The sequence below is a fragment of the Diuraphis noxia genome, unplaced genomic scaffold (genome assembly GCF_037042655.1).
Source record: "Diuraphis noxia isolate RWA-SAM2 unplaced genomic scaffold, SU_Dnox_SAM2 contig0002, whole genome shotgun sequence".
NCBI classification, from domain to species: Eukaryota; Metazoa; Arthropoda; class Insecta; order Hemiptera; family Aphididae; genus Diuraphis; species Diuraphis noxia.
This window is the reverse complement of record NW_028301712.1, coordinates 49,594,859-49,618,327: the sequence shown is the minus strand read 5'-3', so window position 1 is coordinate 49,618,327 and position 23,469 is coordinate 49,594,859. Positions and strand designations below refer to the sequence as shown.

The 23,469-nt window shown below is 27.0% G+C and overlaps 1 protein-coding gene and 1 long non-coding RNA gene across 5 annotated transcripts; both read left to right on the top strand.

Moving 5' to 3' along the window:
• Positions 1 to 1,215: 1,215 nt before the first annotated feature.
• LOC149058607 (uncharacterized) lies at positions 1,216 to 12,199 on the top strand. The gene is made up of 3 exons (XR_016190573.1): positions 1,216 to 1,300; positions 3,110 to 3,232; positions 11,672 to 12,199. It is a non-coding gene; the product is annotated as an uncharacterized LOC149058607 (long non-coding RNA).
• A 1,852-nt stretch (positions 12,200 to 14,051) lies between these two features.
• LOC107165363 (uncharacterized) lies at positions 14,052 to 22,717 on the top strand. Of its 4 annotated transcripts, none has more exons than XM_015513557.2 (14): positions 14,052 to 14,526; positions 16,209 to 16,426; positions 16,503 to 16,580; positions 17,210 to 17,354; positions 17,429 to 17,659; positions 19,170 to 19,395; positions 20,873 to 21,007; positions 21,179 to 21,347; positions 21,424 to 21,501; positions 21,558 to 21,760; positions 21,822 to 21,961; positions 22,051 to 22,136; positions 22,241 to 22,420; positions 22,505 to 22,717. In XM_015513557.2, exons 3-14 carry the CDS (start codon positions 16,533 to 16,535, stop codon positions 22,601 to 22,603), a joined length of 1,740 nt encoding a protein of 579 aa, XP_015369043.1. In that variant the 5' UTR covers positions 14,052 to 14,526; positions 16,209 to 16,426; positions 16,503 to 16,532; the 3' UTR covers positions 22,604 to 22,717. The 4 variants fall into 4 exon arrangements, with proteins under 4 accessions (XP_015369043.1, XP_015369041.1, XP_015369044.1 ...); XM_015513555.2 differs by having other exon boundaries at positions 14,053 to 14,526; positions 21,176 to 21,347; XM_015513558.2 differs by having other exon boundaries at positions 14,056 to 14,526; positions 17,447 to 17,659; positions 21,176 to 21,347.
• Positions 22,718 to 23,469: the final 752 nt, after the last annotated feature.

Below are 23,469 nucleotides of genomic sequence, written 5' to 3'. Positions count from 1 at the left end.
TAGTCAATATACTGACTAATGTAGTTATCTCCTGTCAATTAAATAAAGGAGGTATATGTCTGCGTCGTATATTGATAAAATTGTTTATAATTCTTCATTCAATTATCATTGAATTTCGTTCATGTTTTAACATAGATTTAATAAATTCAATATTTTTATACTAAAGAATAAGCCTTTAAAAAAATATTTATTGTAAATCGTTATATGCACAGCTAGAAAGCATTAGAGTATAAAAGCTTAAACTTAATTTAAATGATTTGGAAATTGCATAATGTATTGAAACTAATAATAAACAAATACATTATGAGAAAACTTGTATTATATTAATATTTTTTTTTTTTTTTTTTATTAAAATAGAAAAAATATACAATCTGTATAACATAATACAATAAGTAATTTAGATAAAATGTTTACCAGTCTGGGCGGCTTGAGGGAAGGGAGACTCCATTGACACTACTTCCAATATGAACTTATATTAATATTTACATGGTTTTTATAGAAAATATTTTAATTAATATCTATTCAAAATGAACTAAGAAAATCTAAAATCTAAAATATTCTTGAATATGGCTTAAAGTCAAAAATATTCTACATATCTACCTTACATAATTATGATTATTATACTAAATATTGATATTATCAACATTGTGCTCAGAAGTATGGAAAATGTTTTAGTTAGAGTTGTACAAACTAGTTGGTAGAACTATTACGGTAAATTTAACGTATTCACTGTATACTTTTATGCTATGAAGAATCACATTAATTCACTATAAAATATTTAATTCATTTATTCAAAATCAAATATAGTTATACATCTAATATCTAAACTTCATCTTAATCGATAATTAAATAATTAAACTAAGAAAAATAATATTAAAATAACACATTATAGATATTGTTATGATTATAATATTTAAAATTTAAAATTATAAAATTTTTTAGTTATAATTGTTATATCGCATGTGATCATTCAAATAATCAATATCTATAAACATGAACCTCTTTGGTAAGAAAAGTTTTATTATTATATTATATGTCCTTGGATTTATCTTATTAACGAAATATAATACAATCTATGGCGATTGTCAAAGCCGATTCGACGTAGTCGATTAAAGATTCTAAAATTTTAATTCACAAAGAAGGAATGAACAAAAATACTCTACATCACGTACTGTTTTATTTTTCATAAATAATAATATTTTCAGACATCAGATCAGTATTTTATGCGTTCTTACGTCAACGTCGGAGTACACACTTCGCGAATTCCACTAAAGCCCGAAAGAGTTGATGTTTGTTTGAGGTAAGTTTGTTTCATATTCATTAGGGGTTTAAATTTATTTTTTTTACTTAAAATAAATATTTAATGTTACGAAAAATATGAGTCAAGTATCGTTGATGCATATTTAATTTCTGAGCACGATATTAAATAATATAACGTTCCGCATCGTTTTTTAGTTGACAGGGCGATGAATAATTATAACCTAGATATTTGTTTGAAATAGACATTTTGATTTAATTAATCAGTTACGTTAATTTATAACTCGTTATCGACGACTGACGTATCGAAAATAGTTAAAGTATGCCAATAAAAAAAAATAATGGAGGAACATGTTTACGCTTTTACAATAGTGATTTTTGCATCAATAAATAATTAATGATCATCAATGAGCATTCATGTATCAATTTAATTTTTCTCATATTTTCTTTCTATAGTATAATTACATAAACCTTTAAAAAAATATTCAAAATGAATAAGATACAGTGAACTGTTCAATTAAAGTTAAAAATTAGTTGATATATTTCAAAAATTGTAATGTACCTATAAAAATTAAAAATAGACAAATATTATTATAAGATTTTAATTAAAATATGCATGTGCTTTTTATATTTAAACACCATCATAATCGATAATCAAATAGGTATATACATTTGAAAAGTTTTAATAATGCATTTTTAAAATAATATTTTTATAAACGATTTACTTAATTTTATTAAAAAGTCTGACATTTTTTACTTGGCGATGATTCTTAACTCTATGAAATAATAAAAACTAATCAAGATACTAGAGATTTACAAACTTATATAGACCCCTTACAAAATTGGTTATCTGTTTTTAAATAGATATCGAAAAATGAAAATTTATGCGGTATTGTTTAATTAACAACCCAATTAATTTTAATTCTTCCATATCAAATTCTAAACTTGAACTTGTTATGGATTTCAATGATCTTGGTATTATATTCGATTCTAAACTAAATTTTTCTATTCACACTGAAATGACTAAAAATAAAGCAACGCGTGTTCTTGGTTATATTAAACGATTATATGTAAAGAATTTTTTGATCCTTTTACTTTAAAAATTTTATTCTTCTTTAGTTAGTTAAAACCTTGAATATTGCCCACTTACTTGGATAAACAATACGCCTAAACAAAATTAAATTATTGAATCTGTATAGAATAACTTTTTAATATTTAAAATTATTTAAATCTTATTCCACTTAGATATAGGCGCTTACAGTAGCTCTCAAAATTTCTCTATAAATTAATTTCTGGCTTGATTGATTGTCTTGATCTACATTATTTAATCAATTTTCAAATTAATTCTTATTTCTGAAAACTATACTTAATACTATATTGGTAGGTATCTAAATAAATAGTGTAGTACATACGAGTGTAACACACAAGTTCTAATTTACCTTAAAATTTTACGGTATATTACGTAATTGTAATACATATAATAATATTGTGTTCTAAAATACAATATATCCACATTTAATAAATAATAAATTGAAATAAAATAAATATCTCAACCAATAAACAATTATTACCAATTCTTCAATTATTATAATAAAAATTAACCGGTAGGTGTACCCGTGTTCTAGTAGATAACTAACTTGTCGTGGCTATTGAAGAAATATTGAATTCGTATTAAACTAATAATAAGGTCTTAAATAAAATATTTAAACATAAATTAACACATAATAACTAGTTCGTCAAGATAAAAATAAAACTTACGCAGGTTATTATTGTAGGCATATACAATATTATCTGTAATGACTAAAAATACGTAAGTCATAAAATATAGTTAAACATTTTATTGAAATTTCAGATATGGTATTCGTCAGTGAAAACCTCCCAATTTAATAACATATTCAACTGTATAGTCTATGTGAAATGTGTTAACAATGTTTCGAAGATGAAGTTTTATGGCAGGTATTGATTCAGATATGGGGTAAGTAATTTTCCATTTTTCAGTAGGTTTATTTTTATATTGTTATTTTATCAGAGGATACATTGCTCTCAATCTTCAAATTAATTGTTTCGTAATCATTGGTATAACACTATTCCGGTTATCAATTAAATCATGATAAAAATTAGGACATTTTTCAGATATAATAATTTTTAAATTTCTTTTTAATAATCTCCTCAATTATGTTTAAATATTTTCATCAATTTACAGGTACGATGACCTGTGGGTACTATAGGGACCGGGAGTGAGAAGGGATAGAGAGGGATAGTGGATAGAAATGGGGAGAAAGAGAACGGGAAAGACAGATGAAAGAGAGAGAGAAAGAGAGAGAGAGAGAGAGATCAATAGGGTAAGAGAGAGGGTGTGAGAGGGGTAGGGAGATGGAGAACGAGAGAGATAGATATAGCACGGGAGAGGTTGCGAGAGAGAGAGAAACTGTAAGAGAGAGAGAGTGAGAGAGAGTGAATGAAAGGGGGATATGGTGAGTGTTAATAGGGTGGAGAAGGAGAGATAGATAAATGTGGTGATGGAGTGGGAGAGAGTGAGTTTGGGAGTAAGAAGTTTAAGTTAGGTTAGGTATAAGAGGGTTAGGTTTGGTTAGGTAACTGAAGGGGGAATGGTTAGGTTAGTTATGTTAACAATACCGCATACGTAGGAAAGGATCTTGAAATGTAAAGGTTACTTGACCCTTTGGCTGAAACTACCAAGTTAATAGGTTTACAACCTTCGACTTATGGGATAGAATAAAAAGAGAAGGTTAGTTAGGCCGGTTAAGAAGAGGTCAGCGCAATATTTCTCTCTGACTCATAGGCAATGTAGCAAATTTTTTGTTCACAATATAATCATAATCATTTCTAAAGTTAGAGTAAAATGAATGGTTTGAATATTATCTAGAACATATCATAGGCTTTTACTATATTTTTGTTATTAAGAGTGTTATGAGTATTTTAAAATAGATATCCATAACTCGCTTAAAAATTGGGTTAGATGCTCTAGATATTAATCATCTTGAAATTTTAAAAGAAATTTCACTCTGATTTTAGAAATTATTATGATTTTATATTGAACTTAAAGTTTTCTATGTTGTGAATGGGTCAGAGAGAGAAATAGAAATGCAGTGACATCATCTTAAGTGTTATCAAGTTTAATAAGTTCTTGATTCTTTACATTATTAGAGTCTTGTACTTGTCGAAGTTAAAAGTATGATTTTGGCCATTATATTATATTTTATTAAAATATCACATCAATCAAATGAATATTTTATTTAAATCTTTAAAACAACAAACTTTATTTATATTTTCAAATGCACAATGTTATTATACATATTATAGTTTTATTTTTCTAAAAAACAAAACAAATAAAAATTGAAAACTTTAAAATAAATCACATAATATGTATTTTAAATTCTTTTAATAAAAACACATTAAAAAACCGCACAATTACACAATATTTTAATCATGTAATCCTAGAAATGTTTGTGAAGTATAAATACTAATCTATAATGATTATGAAAGGTATTGTAATACGCAATAAAATAAAGTATTGGAGTTTTCAATTGATTATAATTCCTAATAAAAAAAAAATACATTATTATAAACTATCATTCTCAAAATATTTATTTGAGGACTTCAAATTTAAAATAAAGTACTTAAATACTATTATTTAAGTACATTACAAGACTAGACTATAAATGTGATTAAAATAATAGACTTGAATCTATGCATATTGAAAGTAAATGTAATACGTAATAACTAATAACTGTAGAACGAGGACTTTTATGTACTTAAAATTCATCAAATATATTATGTTGAATATGCTTTAAAACAAATTACTTTCATTTATTACACTAAAAATTATTTTATTTAATTTTTTATATATTTATCATATGTTTATAATATTATATAATATTATATATGTTTTTAATAAAAATTAAACAGCCAATGCAAATTTCATTCTTCATTCATATTTAATATATTTTAAACAATTATACCTTAATTCGTGAAAAAATTTACCTAAGTGTTTGATTTTCGATAAACTATAAAAATATGCACTAAAACGTTTATAATTTGATCACTTTGAAATTTGCTGAATACTTACAAAGCAATAAGCATACAATAAAGCTTACAAAAAAAAAATTTACAAAATCCATAAAAATTCCTTACTTCAGTAGACATTTTATAATATGGATCCGTAATATTGATTTGTCCAGATTAAAGAAAAACAACTTTTGAATGTGGTTAAGAATTATAAGAATAACGTTATGAAATTGATAACAATTTCTATCACTAGTTTTTTTTAAATTAATCCAAATCTTTAATATTGGAAAAAAATAAGATCTGGTGATAGGTGATTTTTTTGAGAAATATACAATCATTTTTTAATGTGTAATTTTAATTTAGTATTGGGAACCATATTAGATTTAGTCGTTTATTTTGTTGACTAGACTAATTGACTTTTTGAATTTAAGATTTTAAAATTTTTTTAAAGAATTATTAACTAAAGTTGTCAAGTAGGTATTTATTATTTTATAACCTATTCGATACTTTAAGTGGCATACGTATTGTAATTATTATCCAAACAAATTGAAAAATATACTGTAATTTGATGAAAATAGACGTACAAGTACTGATTTAATGCAATTGATTATATTATGGTTTATATTGTTTACGAAATAAATTTAGGTCTTGGTGTGGTACGGTGGTTGGCCGAAGTCACTTACTTGTTCTGAGTTATCGACCAGCTAACACACGGACTGGCGTCGCTAGTTCTCGGATGGGCGATCATCTGGGTTCTTAGAGACGAATCCTCGTCCTGTTTACATGTGTTTCAAACCAAACAGTAAAACCAGGTTATGTAGTTGATGCTTTAAAAAAATAATTTGCATCTGGCCACACAATAATCGTATACTAATGTAAAAACACCAAAAATAACATATCTATCTAGAGTATAATGGATGGGTACACAAAAAGTGTAATTCGGGACTGGTGTGGCGCGGTGGTTGGCCGTAGTGTTTATCGTTGTCAAGCATCGCCTGGCGTCACTAGCTCCTGGATGGGTGACCACCTGGGTTCTTAATGACGAATCCTTTCCCCGCATACACACGTGTGTCTAAACAACTCATAACTACCTAGATCTAGAACACGCTAATGGCCATAGTAGCCGATGCTAATGTTGAAAAAAGTATATAATATAATTATAAAAAAATTACGAATCCAATTATACATTGTTTAAGTCTATAAAATATTATAGATCACAATAAAACTTTTAAGAATAATAATTAACAATAAGTATGTACTTTAATAATTTAATTTTCTAAAGGACAATTTATTTTGTTCACATAAAAAATACAGACACTGCGACTTAAAGATTAGATATCACACACCAAAATGTTATGCGCAATAATAAATAATACATTTTTTTGTAATTATTACAGTGCAAAATATTAAAAATCGTCATAATTCAACTTCTGTTATTGAGGGGGAGGTCGTTTTTTAAGGGTATACCTACCATATAAAAATAAATAAAATTATAATAAAGGCACGTGGCATTTTTTGGGCCGAAAAAGAAAAATAACTTTAATTTTAGTGTTGAAATTTAGATATAATAAGCCATTTATATACTTATATTTAAAAGTTGTTTTGCTTTAATGAGTATGTCTCATAAAAATCTAGTAGGATGAAAAAAGTTTTAAAAAGTCCAATATCTTAATATCGGAAAAAATGGCGTACCATGGCCTGACCATTACATAGGTTTTGGAACACTAGTATTATCTATGAAGTAAAAAGTGTTCCTAAGAGGTCAATAATCATGAGATAAACTTGATAAGCAAACACTTAAATCGGGAACCAACTAAGGATCTTTTTATTCAAAGTGTCCTAGTTAACCATCCGTTTGTCACGCGTTACCCAAATACTATTTATTTTTCTACAATGATTCAAATTGATATTTATTAAACCCAGTGGCGTAGTCAGCCTTCCCTGAGGGATATTGGGTGTATAGTACTGTATACACTTTTCCCTCTCCAAACCCTAACCCTGGCTACGGCACTGCCTTCCCCGCGTGATAAGCAGATGGTTAAGTATAAGTCAAAAGTAGGTTAGGTTAGGTACCTATATAAACTATGGTGAGTTGAAGCACAGGTGATGATAGAAGAATATCATCACTGGTCATAACCTTTCCAATGATTTTTTCCTGCTAACTATCAAGGTATACGACATTGTAAACATAACAATGAAAGAAAATATTTAAAAATTACTGAGGAAACGTAAAATAATTTTATTAATTAACTTTTTTTTTAAATTAGTATTAATTATATAAAAATTTTTTAATTAAAGTTAATATTACCATAATTTTTATCATGAATTTAAATCCATATTTGTGTTATACCCGTATTACCAATATCCAACTAATATTGTCAATCATATTAAGTAATGAATTCTCTAATCATAAAATATTCATTAATTTTAATATACACAATACTATTTTATATGTAATTTCAAATTGACTGCACTCCATGGCTGCGAGCCTTATTTCCTTTTTATTATAATTTTTGCATCTTGGGTTTTGCAACGTTTGCCACATTGCCCTTATGATTTCAATTTTAATTAAATAAATACCAGTTGGATTATTAGAGCATTTAATCACAACAATAAGTTTTTAGTTTATTAGTTTGGAAATTATGGACTGCAGTCTTCAGTGTGTATTCCCACTATAATTTTTTCTACAATTTTAATTTTTTTTATTTTACTCTCCAAAACAATTTTGCCTGCGGGTGCCAATAACCCTCTTTCAATTTTTTTTTTAATTTTTAACTTGTTGATTTTTGTGTACACAATTTTAAACATTAATAACCATTAGCTACTTAAGTATTCTATCATGATTTTTATATTACGAATAGTATTTACTGATTTAATTATATTTGGACTACATACTGCAATCTTCATTAGGTATTTTTAATGTATAATGTTTTTAAATTTTTCTTTCTACTTCCCGAAACACTTTTGCCTGCGGGCGCCAAAACCATCTTTCACATTTTTTTTTTTTAATTTTTAATCCCTTGAATTTTGAGTACACGATATTATTATTGAATCATGATTTTAAATTATAAATAGTATATTTTACTGATTTAATTATATTGGGACTACATACTGCAGTCTTCATTATGTATTTTTAATATATAATTTTTTAATTTTTTTTTTTGCCTCTTGAAAAACATTTGCATGCGGGTGCCAATATCCTCTTTCACATTTTTTTTTTTTTAATTTTAATATAATTGAAATTTGTGTACACAATTATTATTTAACCCTATGATTTTTATATTCTAAACAGTCATATTGCATTTAATTATATATTGGGACTACATTATACTGTAGTCTTCATTGTGTTTTTTTAATTTTTTTTTTTTGCCTCTTGAAATACATTTGCCTGCGGGTGCCAATACCCTCTTTCACATTTTTTTTCTAAATTTTAAAGTATTTGAAATTTGTGTACACAATTATTATTTAACCCTATGATTTTTATATTCTAAACAGTCATATTGCATTTAATTAGGTATACGAGTATATTGGGACTACATAATGCAGTCTTCATTATGTATTTTTGATGTATAATTTTTTGATATTTTTTTTTTTGCTTCTCGAAATACAATTGCCTGCGGGTGCCAATATTCTCTTTCACATTTTTTTTTTTAATATTTAATTATTTGATTTTTGTGTACACAATTTTAAAATTTTATAACTATTCAGTAATCTCTTTAACGTTAATTACAGATATATAGGTATTACTGCAGTCTTTTGCAGTGTGTATTACTAGTTTATAATTTTTAAATTTTTATTTTACACCCAAAACAATTTTTCCTGCGGTTACCAATATCCTCTTTCAATTTTTTTTTTAAATTTTTATTTTGTTGATTTTTGTTTACACAATTATATAAAAAATTAATAACCGTTATAGAACCTTCATTATTTTATATTACGAATAGTATTTACTGATTTAATTATATTGGGACTACATACTGCAGTCTTCATTATGAATTTTTAATATTTAATTTTTTTTAATTTTTTTTTTTTTTTTTGCTTTTTGAAATACATTTGCCTGTGGGTGCCAATACTCTCTTTCACATTTTTTTTCTAAATTTTAAAGTATTTGAAATTTGTGTACACAATTATTATTTAACCCTATGATTTTTATATTCTACACAGTCATATTGTATTTAATTATACGAGTATATTGGGACTACATAATGCAGTCTTCATTGTGTATTTTTAATGTATAATTTTTTTAATTTTTTTTTTTTTTTTGCTTCTGGAAATACATTTGCCTGCGGGCGCCAATACCCTCTTTCTCAATTTTTTCTTTTAAATATTTAATTACTTGATTTTTGTGTACACAATATTAAAATATAATAACTATTCAGTAATCTCTATGCCGTTAACTAGAGATATAGGTATTACTGCAGTCTTTTGCAGTGTGTATTATTAGCTTATAGTTTTTAAATTTTTATCTTACACCCAAAACAATTTTGCCTGCGGGTGCCAATACCCTCTTTCAATTTTTTTTTTAAAATTATTAACTTGTTGATTTTTGTTTACACAATCATAAAACATTAATAACCGTTATAGAACCTTCATTATTCTATCATGATTTTTATATTACGAATAGTATTTACTGATTTAATTATATTGGGAGTACATCCTGCAGTCTTCATTATGTATTTTTAATGTATAATCTTTTTAAATTTTTCTTTTTACTTCCCAAAACAATTTTGCCTGCGGGCGCCAATAACCCTCTTTCAATTTTTTTTTTAATTTTTAACTTGTTGATTTTTGTGTACACAATTTTAAACATTAATAACCATTAGCTACTTAAGTATTCTATCATGATTTTTATATTATGAATTGCATTTACTCATTCAATTATATTGAGATTACATATTGTTGTCTTCTGTGTGTATTCTTACTGTATAATTTTTTTAAATTTTTCTTTCTACTTCCCGAAACACTTTTGCCTGCGGGTGCCAAAACCATCTTTCACATTTTTTTTTAAAATTTTTAATCCCTTGAATTTTGAGTAGACAATATTATTATTCAATCATGATTTTAAATTATAAATAGTATATTTTACTCATTTAATTATATTGAGATTACATATTGTTGTCTTCAGTGTGTATTCTTACTGTATAATTTTTTTAAATTTTTCTTTTTACTTCCCGAAACACTTTTGCCTGCGGCAAATTAAATATACTGTGACAACGTTAGTATACTTCGCCATTGACTTAGTGTTGACTTAGTATTCACCACTTCGTTAAAAGCTCAAGCACAAGGCATATTTTTATTTGCCTTTTATATTAAAAAATGAATTTTGTAAATAAAAAAGAATCTTTAGAATAAATAGTGAGCATAAGAACTGGGTACTCGTCCACCGTTGCCATGAACTGAAGAATTTTGACACGGATAGTAGATACTAATATATTAGTATATATATATATATATATATATATATATATCCGTGGTTATCGAGTCGATGACTCTATATGCATCAAGAGGTTATAATAGTATAATATTATGTAGGCAACGCCCTTCCAGGAAGGGCTATCCTTTATAAGTATAATACACAACAGTGAGCCCTTGTTATTTTGTTTCCGATATGTTTTAGCTAGTTTAGGTAAGGTATTTGTGATTATTTAGAAATCGATTGTAGTCTAATGTTTTGTAGCCTTCGTGTTATTAAGTAATTTTTACATGGGAATTGCGTAATACATATTATTTGTAATATATGTATTACGTGCATTTTATCATTATGGTAATATCAATAATATTATAAATGTATTGAGAAATATATATTCAACCATAAGACGCATTAAAGTCCATATGTTTTACATTTTTTTTACTGATATGGCGATATCGTATGTGTGTGGAAACGCATATGATGTCATTAGGTAGATAAAACATAAAGAACTAAACATTTTATCAAGAATCAACATGCATAAAAAAAAAACAAAAAACACTGTGATATCTTGCAAAACAAGGTATTTAATATGTAGGTACCTACTATACCTATATTGCTAACCTTAGATATATATTATAGTTTATGGTAATAAAAGTATATAGCATTTCGTGATTATCCGTGTATCTGGCCAGTGGCGTATATAAGAATTATTTTCACTATGGGCCAATTTACCCCCACCATAGCTACAACTAAAATTTTTTTTGGGAACTGGTGGTTTTAATTATGACATAAATGATACAAATATATGAATTTAAAATTTAAATGCATAAATATATATTTATTATTAAATAAGATACATAATAAATTAAGCATTTTTCTACAGTAGGTAGACTTAATATTTTTTTGTCAATATTATGTAAAATTCATTTTTCTATTTTTTTTAATAAAAATATTAACGATATTCTCAACATTTAGAGGTATGTTACGATGAATCGTCTTCAATGCAAGGCCCGACAATCTAACGTTTCCATGTTGATTTCTTAAAAATGTTTTAAGTCGACCTAGTGTTGAAAAACTCCTTTCAACAGATGCAGTAGTAACAGGTATGGTACATAATATTTTCAACAGGACATATATTGGTGGAAATTCAACTTTGGAACATTTTTTTAAAGCTTCAATAGCATTTTTTGGAATGCTGTTAGATGAATTTAAACAAAAAAGCCTACACCAAAAAGCGCCGCTGCCGCGCCGCCGTCTCAATTTTTCTGGCAACGACTGTATAATAAAATTTCACTATGGGCCCGGGTCTAGTCCCCCCCCTATATACGCCACTGTATCTGGCCATTACTTCTCTTGCCATAACTGGCCAGAGTTTAAAAATCCAAATTGCTTATTATTTATCTTAATATTTTAAAATTATCTTTCCCTATTTCATACTATTTTAGAACATTATATCTATCATTTGAAATCCTCGTAAATTAAGCTCTGCATCACTTTAAAATAAAGGGCACCTAATCTAAATTTTTGTTAGTTATTTACGCTATTATCGTAAAAAATTTTGGAGTCAAATTTTTTTTTGTAAAAATAATAATTTATATTATTAGATATAATATTACTGTCATAACTAGTGTACAATTTAAGTAATACAGACATGTATTGATGATTTTTCTTTTTATATATTAGATTTGAATATTTAATACAAGGTTATGAATTATAATTAAAATTTTTTTTATAAGCATTTAATGTTAAAATTTTGACGATATCCATCAAAATCATGAAAACTTGCTAATTATATTTTGTAGTTAAAAATGCGTGAGTAATGTCCATCTATTATATCTTAGGACTGATAATTCAAAATCAGGATTTTCCGTAAGTATTTCATTGTGTAACCAAACAAACTAAAAATTTCATAATTATAGCCTTTTTTAAGTGCCGGATCACACTATGCGTTTTGTCGGTTGCCGATAAAATGTATCCCGATTAACCGCAAGCGAGAAGACCGACCACACTACGCGTTTTATCGGCTGCCGATTTTAATTAAACTTTAAAAAAATTATAATTTATATTAAAAAACCGCAACCGATGATCCGCATGTGTGGTCGGCTCAATATTAACTAAAGTGTTTTGGGGTATTTTCCGAAACGCATCGGCAAAGTCAACCGCAACATGTTGCGGCCGGTTCCTGACGATTTTAAATCAGTTCGCCGAATCGGTCAGTCTGGTCCTGATAATGCGGTTTAATGTTAATTATGGATGTCGCAGTCGTTTACCGATCGGTTGCGTTTTATCGGCAACCGACAAAACGCATAGTGTGATCCGGCACTAAGTTCAAATCTGGGTAAAATTAGATATTTATATTTTAAATGAAGAATAACAATAATTTCAGTCATTTTTTTTTTTAATTTAAAAATATTATTATAATACTTCTAAAGAATAAAGATAGTAAAGATAAGTAAATATTATAGTATAATAGTAAAGATCCTCAATGGATCGTAAAGCCGGGAAAAAAAAAATTATAATACTTCTCATCCCAGAAACGTTTATCGTATACAATGATTTTATTTCTTTGAATTCAAATTGAACACATCCATAATAGGCATAATAGTGACCGGCACCACACGTCTTAATTTTCAGAAAAAGCCAAAAAGGAACCCACTTGTTCCATCTTTTTAAAATTATATTTTTTTAAATTTGTCTCTTAGGTAATTTTTAATCAAAATAGGTACTCAATTTTTTCTATACACGATTTTATATTGATGATATAATATAAACTATAACATCGTGCATTATTATAGCTTTAAAATAGGTACCCATATTTCTGATAAAATCTGTACGCGTTCTGGGTACCTATACTATTATATAAAATGTAAACTCATAAAAATATCATGGCGGAGACTAAAATTTTTAACATCAATATGAGCGTCGATCTCACACAAAAGAACTGTTCGTCTTTAAGATGCTAATTGGATATTTGGGGGTGGGGGGAGGGCTAAGCCGCTAAGCTTATATTATGATATTTTAAATCGTGCCTGTGATCTGTAGTTAATTTTCTACAGTATCAGTTATCGAATATGATACTCGGAATATCTTAATATCTTATACAATACAATTTATTACAAATTAGCAACTAGGTACATATGAATTTTGAAATTATTGATTTATTCAAGAACTCATCTACCTGGTACCTACAATAAATTATGACGTGATTTGGCGGCATTATTGCACTTGGCGCGCATACGCCCAGCCATCGCGGCGTCTACTATTGGTGGTCGTGTTGGTGCGGCCGAGTTCTCACCCTTTCCATAATACGACATACGCTGATATCGCAATATGTCAATACTAGAGTATTCTCAATACGACGATACCATATTATATTCACCGGCCACAGTGGCCAGTGGCCGCTATACGATTCGAAGGTTTCGATACCATCTCGAGGCCCATGGTAGGCATGTCGGCGGCGTAGGCTCCACCGCACCGATAACATAACACCCTCCCACCACAATATTATAAGCTGACCTTGATCGGCTGATAATCCGTCGTGTGGCGCTATCGCAATTCGCAATACCTATTACCTACTCAGTACTCACACTTCTCAGTTGTTCAATGTTTTTTCTGTTGAACCCTGGAGTGGTCGTCGTGTTCGAAAGTCAGCCATTTGAGCGATTACCGATCACATTGCCTTAACCACGACGAGGCTACGATCAGTATTTGCCTATCCTCATCGCGGCTCCAATTCTTCACCGACATCAGTTCATCCGTGGTAAAACAACATTGTTTGATCATGCAATCATCAGTTCAGTCGTGTTCCAGGTTTCCGACACCGAGGACTAGTAAGTTGTCGTCAATAATGTTTATCAGTGTTATCACCTTGATGCAATTCCTACCCAGCAGTAGTACACTAGTGTATTTATTATTTAAGGAACGTTCACTAAAAAAATGAATTCACTCACGTTCACGTTCAAGTATTTTTCAAACGAACACGTATAGGTACACGTTCACGTTCATGTATTTTTCAAACGAACACGTAGGTACACGTTCACGGTCTTTGAAAAAACGAACGCGTTCATTATAGATTGTCCATCTAATTTTTTGTTTAGAAATAGTTTACTACCTAGCAATTTATATTAAAATCCATAAACATGTATATTATAGGACTTAACCCAAAAATAAAAACACAATTATTTAGACTTTAGAGTAGGTAAATACATTTTCTAAAATATCTAAATTATATACCTACATATATTTATCAAAATAATTATTAAATTGAGTGTCTTAAAAATTGTTAAAATTCATTAAATATAAAAACGTTAACATTTTATTTGAAAAAAAGAGTGGTGTTCGTGTATTGTTCACTAGTTATGAACGTGCGTTTATGAACAATGTTTTCTCCGAACACTGATTTTAGGTTTACTTTACTCGACTTTAATATTGATTGAATAGATTGGATATCTTACTGTCGTTCCTTCTAATAATGTTTTATGTCTGCACTAACCCTATTAACTCAGACTTATGTATTTGTCCCACTCACCTTCATTCAATAAATTCCAACAGGTTGGATAAAAATTGTTTATTAAACTTATCCCAATAGATTGATTGATCTGTAATTGTGACTTGTGTTGAGTTTTATTTCTCTCGTGTTGTAGATAAGTTCTTAAGAATAATTAATACCATAATATCAACTATGAACTGGTACGTTGATATTTTACTAATGGCATTAATCTTGGCATTCCCTTTACTATAATTTTATGTAATTCAATATTAGATTCCTATTATGTAACCCAACCTACTGTATTTTATCCATGTTGGTTTACATTACACTGACCAGGTACCTATTCCTGACTTAATCTGTCAACAAATGCAAATTATGAAAAAACAATGATATCAATAGAATTTACCGAGGAATTTACCTATTATTATAATTTAATCTCATTATCCCTAGTTAGATTAAATTTATTTATAGAACCTAAACCATTACATTATAAGATAAATTTATAAATTTCTTGTTTAGATACCTATACTTTCCCAACTGCAAGGTTCAATTTATAATTACATTTTTACAGATAGCAGTTTACAATTGCGATAAGTTATACGTTGGTAAATATTGTATAAGTAGGTACTGTAATTACAGCAGTTTTTGATCATTCAACAAAGTAACTAAACCTTGATAATAATTAGAAATAAAGCAAAACATATTATTATGTGGTTATGTGTCAAAAGAAAAATTGACAAAAAGCATTGACTTACCTATTTATATTAATTTATCCATAAACATTTTTATAATTGTATGTTTTTTTAAAGCTAGTTGTAAAACTTTAATTGTATATTAAATGTTGTGATTTAATATATTAGATGTTAGTAAATAGTATCTATCATATCTATTTATATATGAAATGAATAATATGCGTTTAGTTACTCAGTAATAAAAATACATATTTATAATGTACATTGAATTTTTCAATGCTGTAACAGTTGTTATACCTACTATCTTGTTCATTTTTTTTTTTTTTTACAGATTGTTTATTTTGTTTTTGAAACACTTCAGTCGTTGTGAAGGTCAATTTGTACACTTTTATATGTTGAAATTACGTCTTGTATCAACACATTTCCTAAAGCAACCATAAACGCCTCAAAATGTGCAATGATTGGGATATGATTATTTAAATCATATATTAGTATAAATTTGAATTTTAAAACTGTGTCAAGCTGTTTAAATTACTACAGTGGTTTGAAGTATATAGTTTGTTATTACAGTAATTTGTATAGTTGTACACTAATTTATTGTGGTAACAAAAATTCTTATTTTCAGGGGTTCACCCAGAGTTTGAATTGCGTGAAAATGAAACTAACCTTGTGTTGTAGTGACACACATATGCTTAGTAAGCAGGTAAAATATTTTCATTGTTGATATTTAATATTATAGAAAATCTAATAAGTGATAACAAATTTATTCAATTATTCTATTTTTTCGTTATGTACTAAACACTATTTGCAACCTTGGGCAATCTTTATACTCGGTGACTAGTACTTTTATATGATGAATGGTTAATTTGTTTTTAATAACACATGTGGTTTCAAAGCTTAAATAACTTGTTTTAACCTTTTTAAAGCGAGTATAATTAATTGATTATACAAATTCAATCATTTTTTATTTTGGTATAACATGCCATTAAGGATAGGTCCATTTAATAAGAACAATTTTAATTACTTATTGTAATTACATATAGTTATTTTGACCAATTACAGTATATAGTATTATTAGTATAATATTCTAAAGCTTGACACTCAAATTGACAGTGAATATAGAAAAGGTTATAAAACACTTATAACATTTAATAAAAAATTCATACAAATTTATTGAATTTTACAAATTATAATTTAATTATTTAAAAATAGGAGTTAAAAATAAAGGGTTCTGAGTTGGGTATAAACAATTACCTAAACTGTATACATTGAATCATAGCCTAATTTTGAATATATTGTTACGTTTTATTAAATTTAAATATTTAAATACAGATTGAAAAAAAATTTGCGATGCTATTAGAAGAATATAATTCAGAAAAATTAATTTTGATTGGTATGCCGTTGGAAAAATTGCCGTTGAATTGTGACGGGTTACCACTTATTGTAGAAAATATAAAAGATTATATAATTAACAAAGGTATTTAATAGATTAATAGTTGTTACTGATTACAAATTAAATTTAAATTGTAATATTTGATTGTTTAATTTTAGAAAATCTGTTATTTTTAGGATTATATGAAGAATTTCTATTTGATGAAGCATATTCTCTTAATGTGCGTAAACCCAATATTATAAATGCTTATGAATTAGTAAGTGGTTCAAGGAAAAATTGTAAAACAATCCTAGATATTGATGCAGTAGATGTTGCATCAGTGTTGATTATGTGGCTTTACTACTTACCAAAACCGTTGATATCCTCAATACAATTTTCAATGATTTGTGGTAATTTATAAAAAACAGTTTCATTAGGAAGTACTCATTTAATATGTTACATATATCATATTCATTAGCTTAACAAAAATCCCAATATTATCTTGTGTGTTTTACTGAAGTATTTTTATTAATTTACATTTGTTTTATAGTTTGACGTTATACCTAAACATGTCCTCAAGTATACTACACTACATATTGTTATTTTCAGTAGATTAGGATATTTTTCTCCGGATACATTTTTAAAACAGATGTTTTATTACATTTTTTATTTACATTATCATATTTCTTTTTAAATATAGTAAAATAAATGTTCTAATATTTTAATATACAGTGTGATCACGATAAGTGGAAACACTCAATAACTATGTGCAGGCTTCATATATTTCAATTCTGCTTTTTCGGCTAACTAATAAACATTATTATACACATTTTCAAACAATTAGACTATTTTTTTGACACTTAACTTTGCGCATGCGCACAATAACTTTTTTTTTTTAAATGGCATGATCCATTTTTGACCACAAATTATTTATTTTGGTATTTTTTTATGAATTTTAGTGGTTGAATTTCTTTTCTAAGTCAAAAAATGACCGAGTTACAGCAATTTGATTTTACGTTATTACAATAGGTAAACAGGTATTTCATAAATTGGATTAGTTATTTTTATTTTTTTATTATTAACTAATTATTTTATAATCTGTTATACCCGTGCAAATAACGTAAAATCAAATTGCTGTAACTCGGTCATTTTTTGACTTAGAAAAGAAATTCAACCACTAAAATTCATAAAAAAATACCAAAATAAATAATTTGTGGTCAAAAATGGATCATGCCATTTAAAAAAAAAAAGTTATTGTGCGCATGCGCAAATTTAAGTGTCAAAAAAATAGTCTAATTATTTGAAAATGTGTATAATAATGTTTATTAGTTAGCCGAAAAAGCAGAATTGAAATATATGAAGCCTGCACATAGTTATTGAGTGTTTCCACTTATCGTGATCACACTGTAGATATAAACAGGGCCGACTTTAGATACAATCGACATGTGTGACGGCACAAGGGCGCCAAAATCAAGGGGGCGTACAGTTGCCTATTTTTATATTTAAACACAGGGTGAAAGGCGCCGAAATGATACTTGCATTGGGCGCTGAAAAAGCTAGAGCCCGCCCTGGATATAAATTATAATATATTTAGTTTAATAATAATTCTCTTGTTGATACAATAAAAAATAGTATTATAATAAAAAAATCAGTAATTGTTGAAATGAATTCGATAACATTTCATACTTAAATACTTTTTCTTAAATATAGGGGTGAAAATGTCCTACTTTGCTATAAATAGTAGTAGGCTAAAAAATTGTCCACATCCAAATTATTGGTAGATATGAGTGTATTCACCTCAAACATATTTTTCAACAATAAAAAATGAACTGTCTAACATACTAAACAAGTGCTTACTATTGTTTTAATAATAACCTAAATATAATACTATAAGATTATTCAATTTTTCTATGCCAATAGATCTCAATGTCAATAAAAAATACAGTGAAATTATTATGTCCATGGACAATATATGCAAACTAACTTTACAAGGAGTAATGAATATTGTGGATTCTTATGAGAAGCAACACAAGTCACACAAGGAGAAACTAGTAATTCTTTTTACAATGCTTTTGACAAAACATATGGATCTAACTTGTCAAAATAATTCTTCACAATTTTTAGACAATTTAAAGATTGTTTTGATGTAAGTTTTGCATAACATTGTTATTAATAGATAAAAAAAAAAAATATTTAAATTTCTAATAAAATAAGTAATATGGCATCGTGGCTGCTTGTTATGAAGTATGGAACACAAACTTGAGTGCCACCCAAAATATTAAAAAAAAAATTATTTGTTAAGTATAGTAGAACCTCTCGATCTATCTCCCGATTATTAATTTTTCTTAATTAACTGTCTGGAGCCATGTTTCCATAATACTTAAGCATTGTGGGTAGGTACATTATACATTATATAAATCCGAGACTCTAGAAATATCTGCTAGATAGGCGGTATATATATTATTATTATTATTATTATTTTATTATTATCTTTACAGACAATAATAATTATACAGAATAAAAATTATGTGTATTATATGCAACATTACATATTTTTATAATATAAAAGTACAGTGTACATAATAATGTAGTAGATAAATTTATTATAGGTTAAAAAAAATAATTATAAAACAATGTGTATGTTTGTTTGTTTAAAAAAAATTTCACTTTCTCGTGTATCTATTGTTTTTTGATCATCTGTTAAGGATCTAGTTCCAAAACTGATAGATAATTGAAATTTTACACTATTCAAATGAAATCATAGTATAATATTACCTCATTGTACAGTTTGATTAATATTGTCAAAAATAATTTTATATTTGTTTAGGTTGGTGGTACCTTAGGCTTACAAAATTCTAATAGTGATCATAAAAAAAGAGTAATACTAAATAAAGAATTGATCTCTTATTGATGATAACTATGACATTTTGTAGGTCTCTTAATCCAAAAAAAAAAAAAGAATAATTTGGTTAATTTAAAATGGTTGTTTCACACAACTGATTATGATAATTGATATACAGTCCAGCTATTTTAACTTGAAATTGTCAATACCTAAAACTTTTTAGCCAGTTCCTTCAACTTTGAGCTAACCAAATTCAACTATTTTATATAATCATGGTTTTGACTAGTAAATATCATAATATACAAATATGCTTCTGACCAAAAAATTATGCCCAAGTTCTATTTTTATTGTAAGACTTTATTGGCCATCATATCTTATTGTTGCTATTGTCATCCATGTACAATAAAAATTAACATTATTATTCTAATGGCAACCAATAGATAAAGGTCAAATATGTATTACTGTATAGTGTATGTATACAGTTTTGGTGGAACTTGCATGTCTATTATATGAATACTTGGATGAATTAATATTTTTTAAATGATCTTTTTGGTTTATTAAAAAAAATATCAAGATGGTAGAGGAGAGATAATATACTTTGTATATCATCTCAGAAAAACACTAACTTCCACTGATAAAGTATATCTAATTAACTTAATTCTAATTGTTATAAATAAAAATGCATTTCTCAGACGTATTAAGACATATTTTATTAATTTATTAATTAGTAATATTATTTCATATAAAAAAAATTAATAACTGTAATTTAATTTTTGTATAGGGTAGCAGAAGTAAATTATGATGAATCGGAATATGTTAGTTTCAATAAAAAATCTTTAAAAATAAAATCTTACACAAATCAAGATGAAAATGAGTTTAATAAATATAATCTTTGTAGCAAGAATAATTTGTTTAGGTAAGTCATGTTAAGTTATTTCACACCTAATATAAACATTATTTTAAATATAGTATTTCAATCAAATGGGGAAATGAGGTAAAGAGTAGCTTGGGAAATTAGGTTTATTTAAAAATTCAAGTTGACATGTACAGGGGGCTGAATAGCATTTTGTGTTGATGCTGGTAGCAGGTCGTTCAGTGATCATGGATTACACATAAAAGCTGGCATGGATGATGTTGATGCAACACTGAATTGTTCATCTTTGATAAAATCAAGTAGCTGTGACCTGACTGAATTATTTTCTGAAGAGGACATTCATTATAATAACCCATTTATCCATAGTTTGTCATATGATAAGGTACAATTAAGATTTCTGATATCTACTAAAATAATACTATTATAATTAAATAAATCATGATATTTTTGTTTTATAGAACAATCTATATCCTAAATCAGTTGATAAATTTCCGGATAGTAATTCTTATGGTAGTTCCATTTGTGTTACTAATGAGGTAATTAAAAATTAAGCAAGTGATACAGTTTTTTGATTTGATTATTTCTATTGTAGTTATTAAGTTCCCAAATTGATGACATGAGAAGTATAGAAAGGACCATGCAGATTCATTCCAAAACTACCATGAAACAAACAAAAAATAAATCTATTAAAAATCATGTAGAAAGGGTTTTAAAGTCAGGATTTTTATCAAATGAAGAAAGTTTGCTGTTGAAAAACACGTTAGAACTTATGAAGATATTATCAAAAATTAAAAGGTTTGTACTTAAATATAATAATATAAAAAAATTTTTAATATTTTAATTCTTATTTTTCTAGTGTTCAAAATCAAATTAACATTCATAGGAGAAATAGAGAAGATGAATTTGGTAGTGAAAATGAAAAAACCAACAAACGTTTTTCAGAATTACATTTTTTAAATAATCGCCTTGAGCTATTAGCTAATCAGAAAAATAATTGTAAGTTTTTATTTTACTCAAAAATAAACTTATTAGATTGCATATCATTACATAATATGATTTATTTGACAAGCAATAATTTTTTTTAGATTTAACCAAAACTGGATTATCATATGGTAGATCATACAACCGTACAGTTTTAAATCTTAAAAATGCCCAAAAAGAAGCTTTTAAGGTATTATTGTTTAGATTTTTAACTGTTATATAAATATACATTTGTTGTTCTAGTAATATATCTAACAGCTTAATAAAAAATGTTATCCTTATTTTATATTTTAGTTATACGAAAATAAGAAAAATAACATGAAAAATCCAAGCGAAAACTTTGATAAATTAATTTCTGATATTTACAATATTCAAATAGTTCTTGATTATTTGGAAAACAATTGTGGTGGTAAGGAATTGCCATGGAGGTCAAGCAACGGATGTCCAGGTCACAAGAAAATGAAAAAAAAACAGGTTAATTCTATATCTATATAGTTATTTATGATTAGGTAATCACTTGTTAGAAAATAACGTTATTTCATTATTTTGAATTTTTAGTTGAACTGTGTAACTGTTGTGTCTGATTTACAAACTATTGGTGAGCATGAAGTTATGGAAACGGTAGCCCAACCATTACTTAAATCAGTGGGAAAGTAACGTGGTCTACTAAGCTCAAGTCTGTTAAGAAGTGTTGTTAAATTTTTTTTTGTATATAAATACAAATTCTTAGTAAGAATAAAATTTCAAAACCATTTTATGATTACTATAAAATACTATTTTGATAATCCTAACTAAAATTTCTAATATCATTTGAGACTTAATTATAACTGGTGCCTTTAATAATTTAACTGATTTTCTACTAATTAAGAATTATGAATATATTATATACATTAATGCATATATTTTGCATTGAATAATTACTATTTTCAATCATATACTTTTTGTATAATTTATAGTCCGTACATTTTTCTTTATTTTTGCCAAAAAATAAAATTTTTATTCAATATATGAGAATTCTTATACCAAGAATTATTTTACGAATATACATTTTAAGAAAGAAAAATGGTCGAAGTGTCAAGAAATTAAGAATAGTATTTATTGGTCTTATACAATTGTATTTATGATTAATAGATTAGGTTTTGAAGAATGCTCTTCTTTGAACTATTAAATTGGCTGCTAAAGTGTTCATAACAAATATCAAGAAAAATAATCAATTTTAAATTTTTCATTCAATTCAAAATTAAGAAACAAAATATATAAAACACGTAAATTTGAAGCAGGGCTAGTTTATAAGTTGAACAGGGATTATACTCCGCGCCACGAGAAAAGGAACCCGTTTTGCGCATGCAGACTGACAACAGCTAGCATACGAGCATACTAGGCTCTGTTTCTCCCGACTTTGTCCTCTACAGTTCGCGCTGTGGCCATGCATACATAGGCGAATTTGATTGTGTTTTGGTCGGGACACGGATTACTTCTCTCGTGGCACAGAGTATATACAGTTAATTAGTTCATAAATTATA

What these genes read in the sequence shown, in the direction of transcription:
- LOC107165363 (XM_015513555.2), top strand. Translation starts at nt 16,533, where the DNA reads ATGAAACTAACCTTGTGTTGTAGTGACACACATATGCTTAGTAAGCAG. An exon ending in AGATTATATAATTAACAAAG is followed by an intron (nt 17,355 to 17,428) that starts GTATTTAATAGA and finishes GTTTAATTTTAG; the next exon opens with AAAATCTGTTATTTTTAGGA. An exon ending in AATTTAAAGATTGTTTTGAT is followed by an intron (nt 19,396 to 20,872) that starts GTAAGTTTTGCA and finishes ATTTTTGTATAG; the next exon opens with GGTAGCAGAAGTAAATTATG.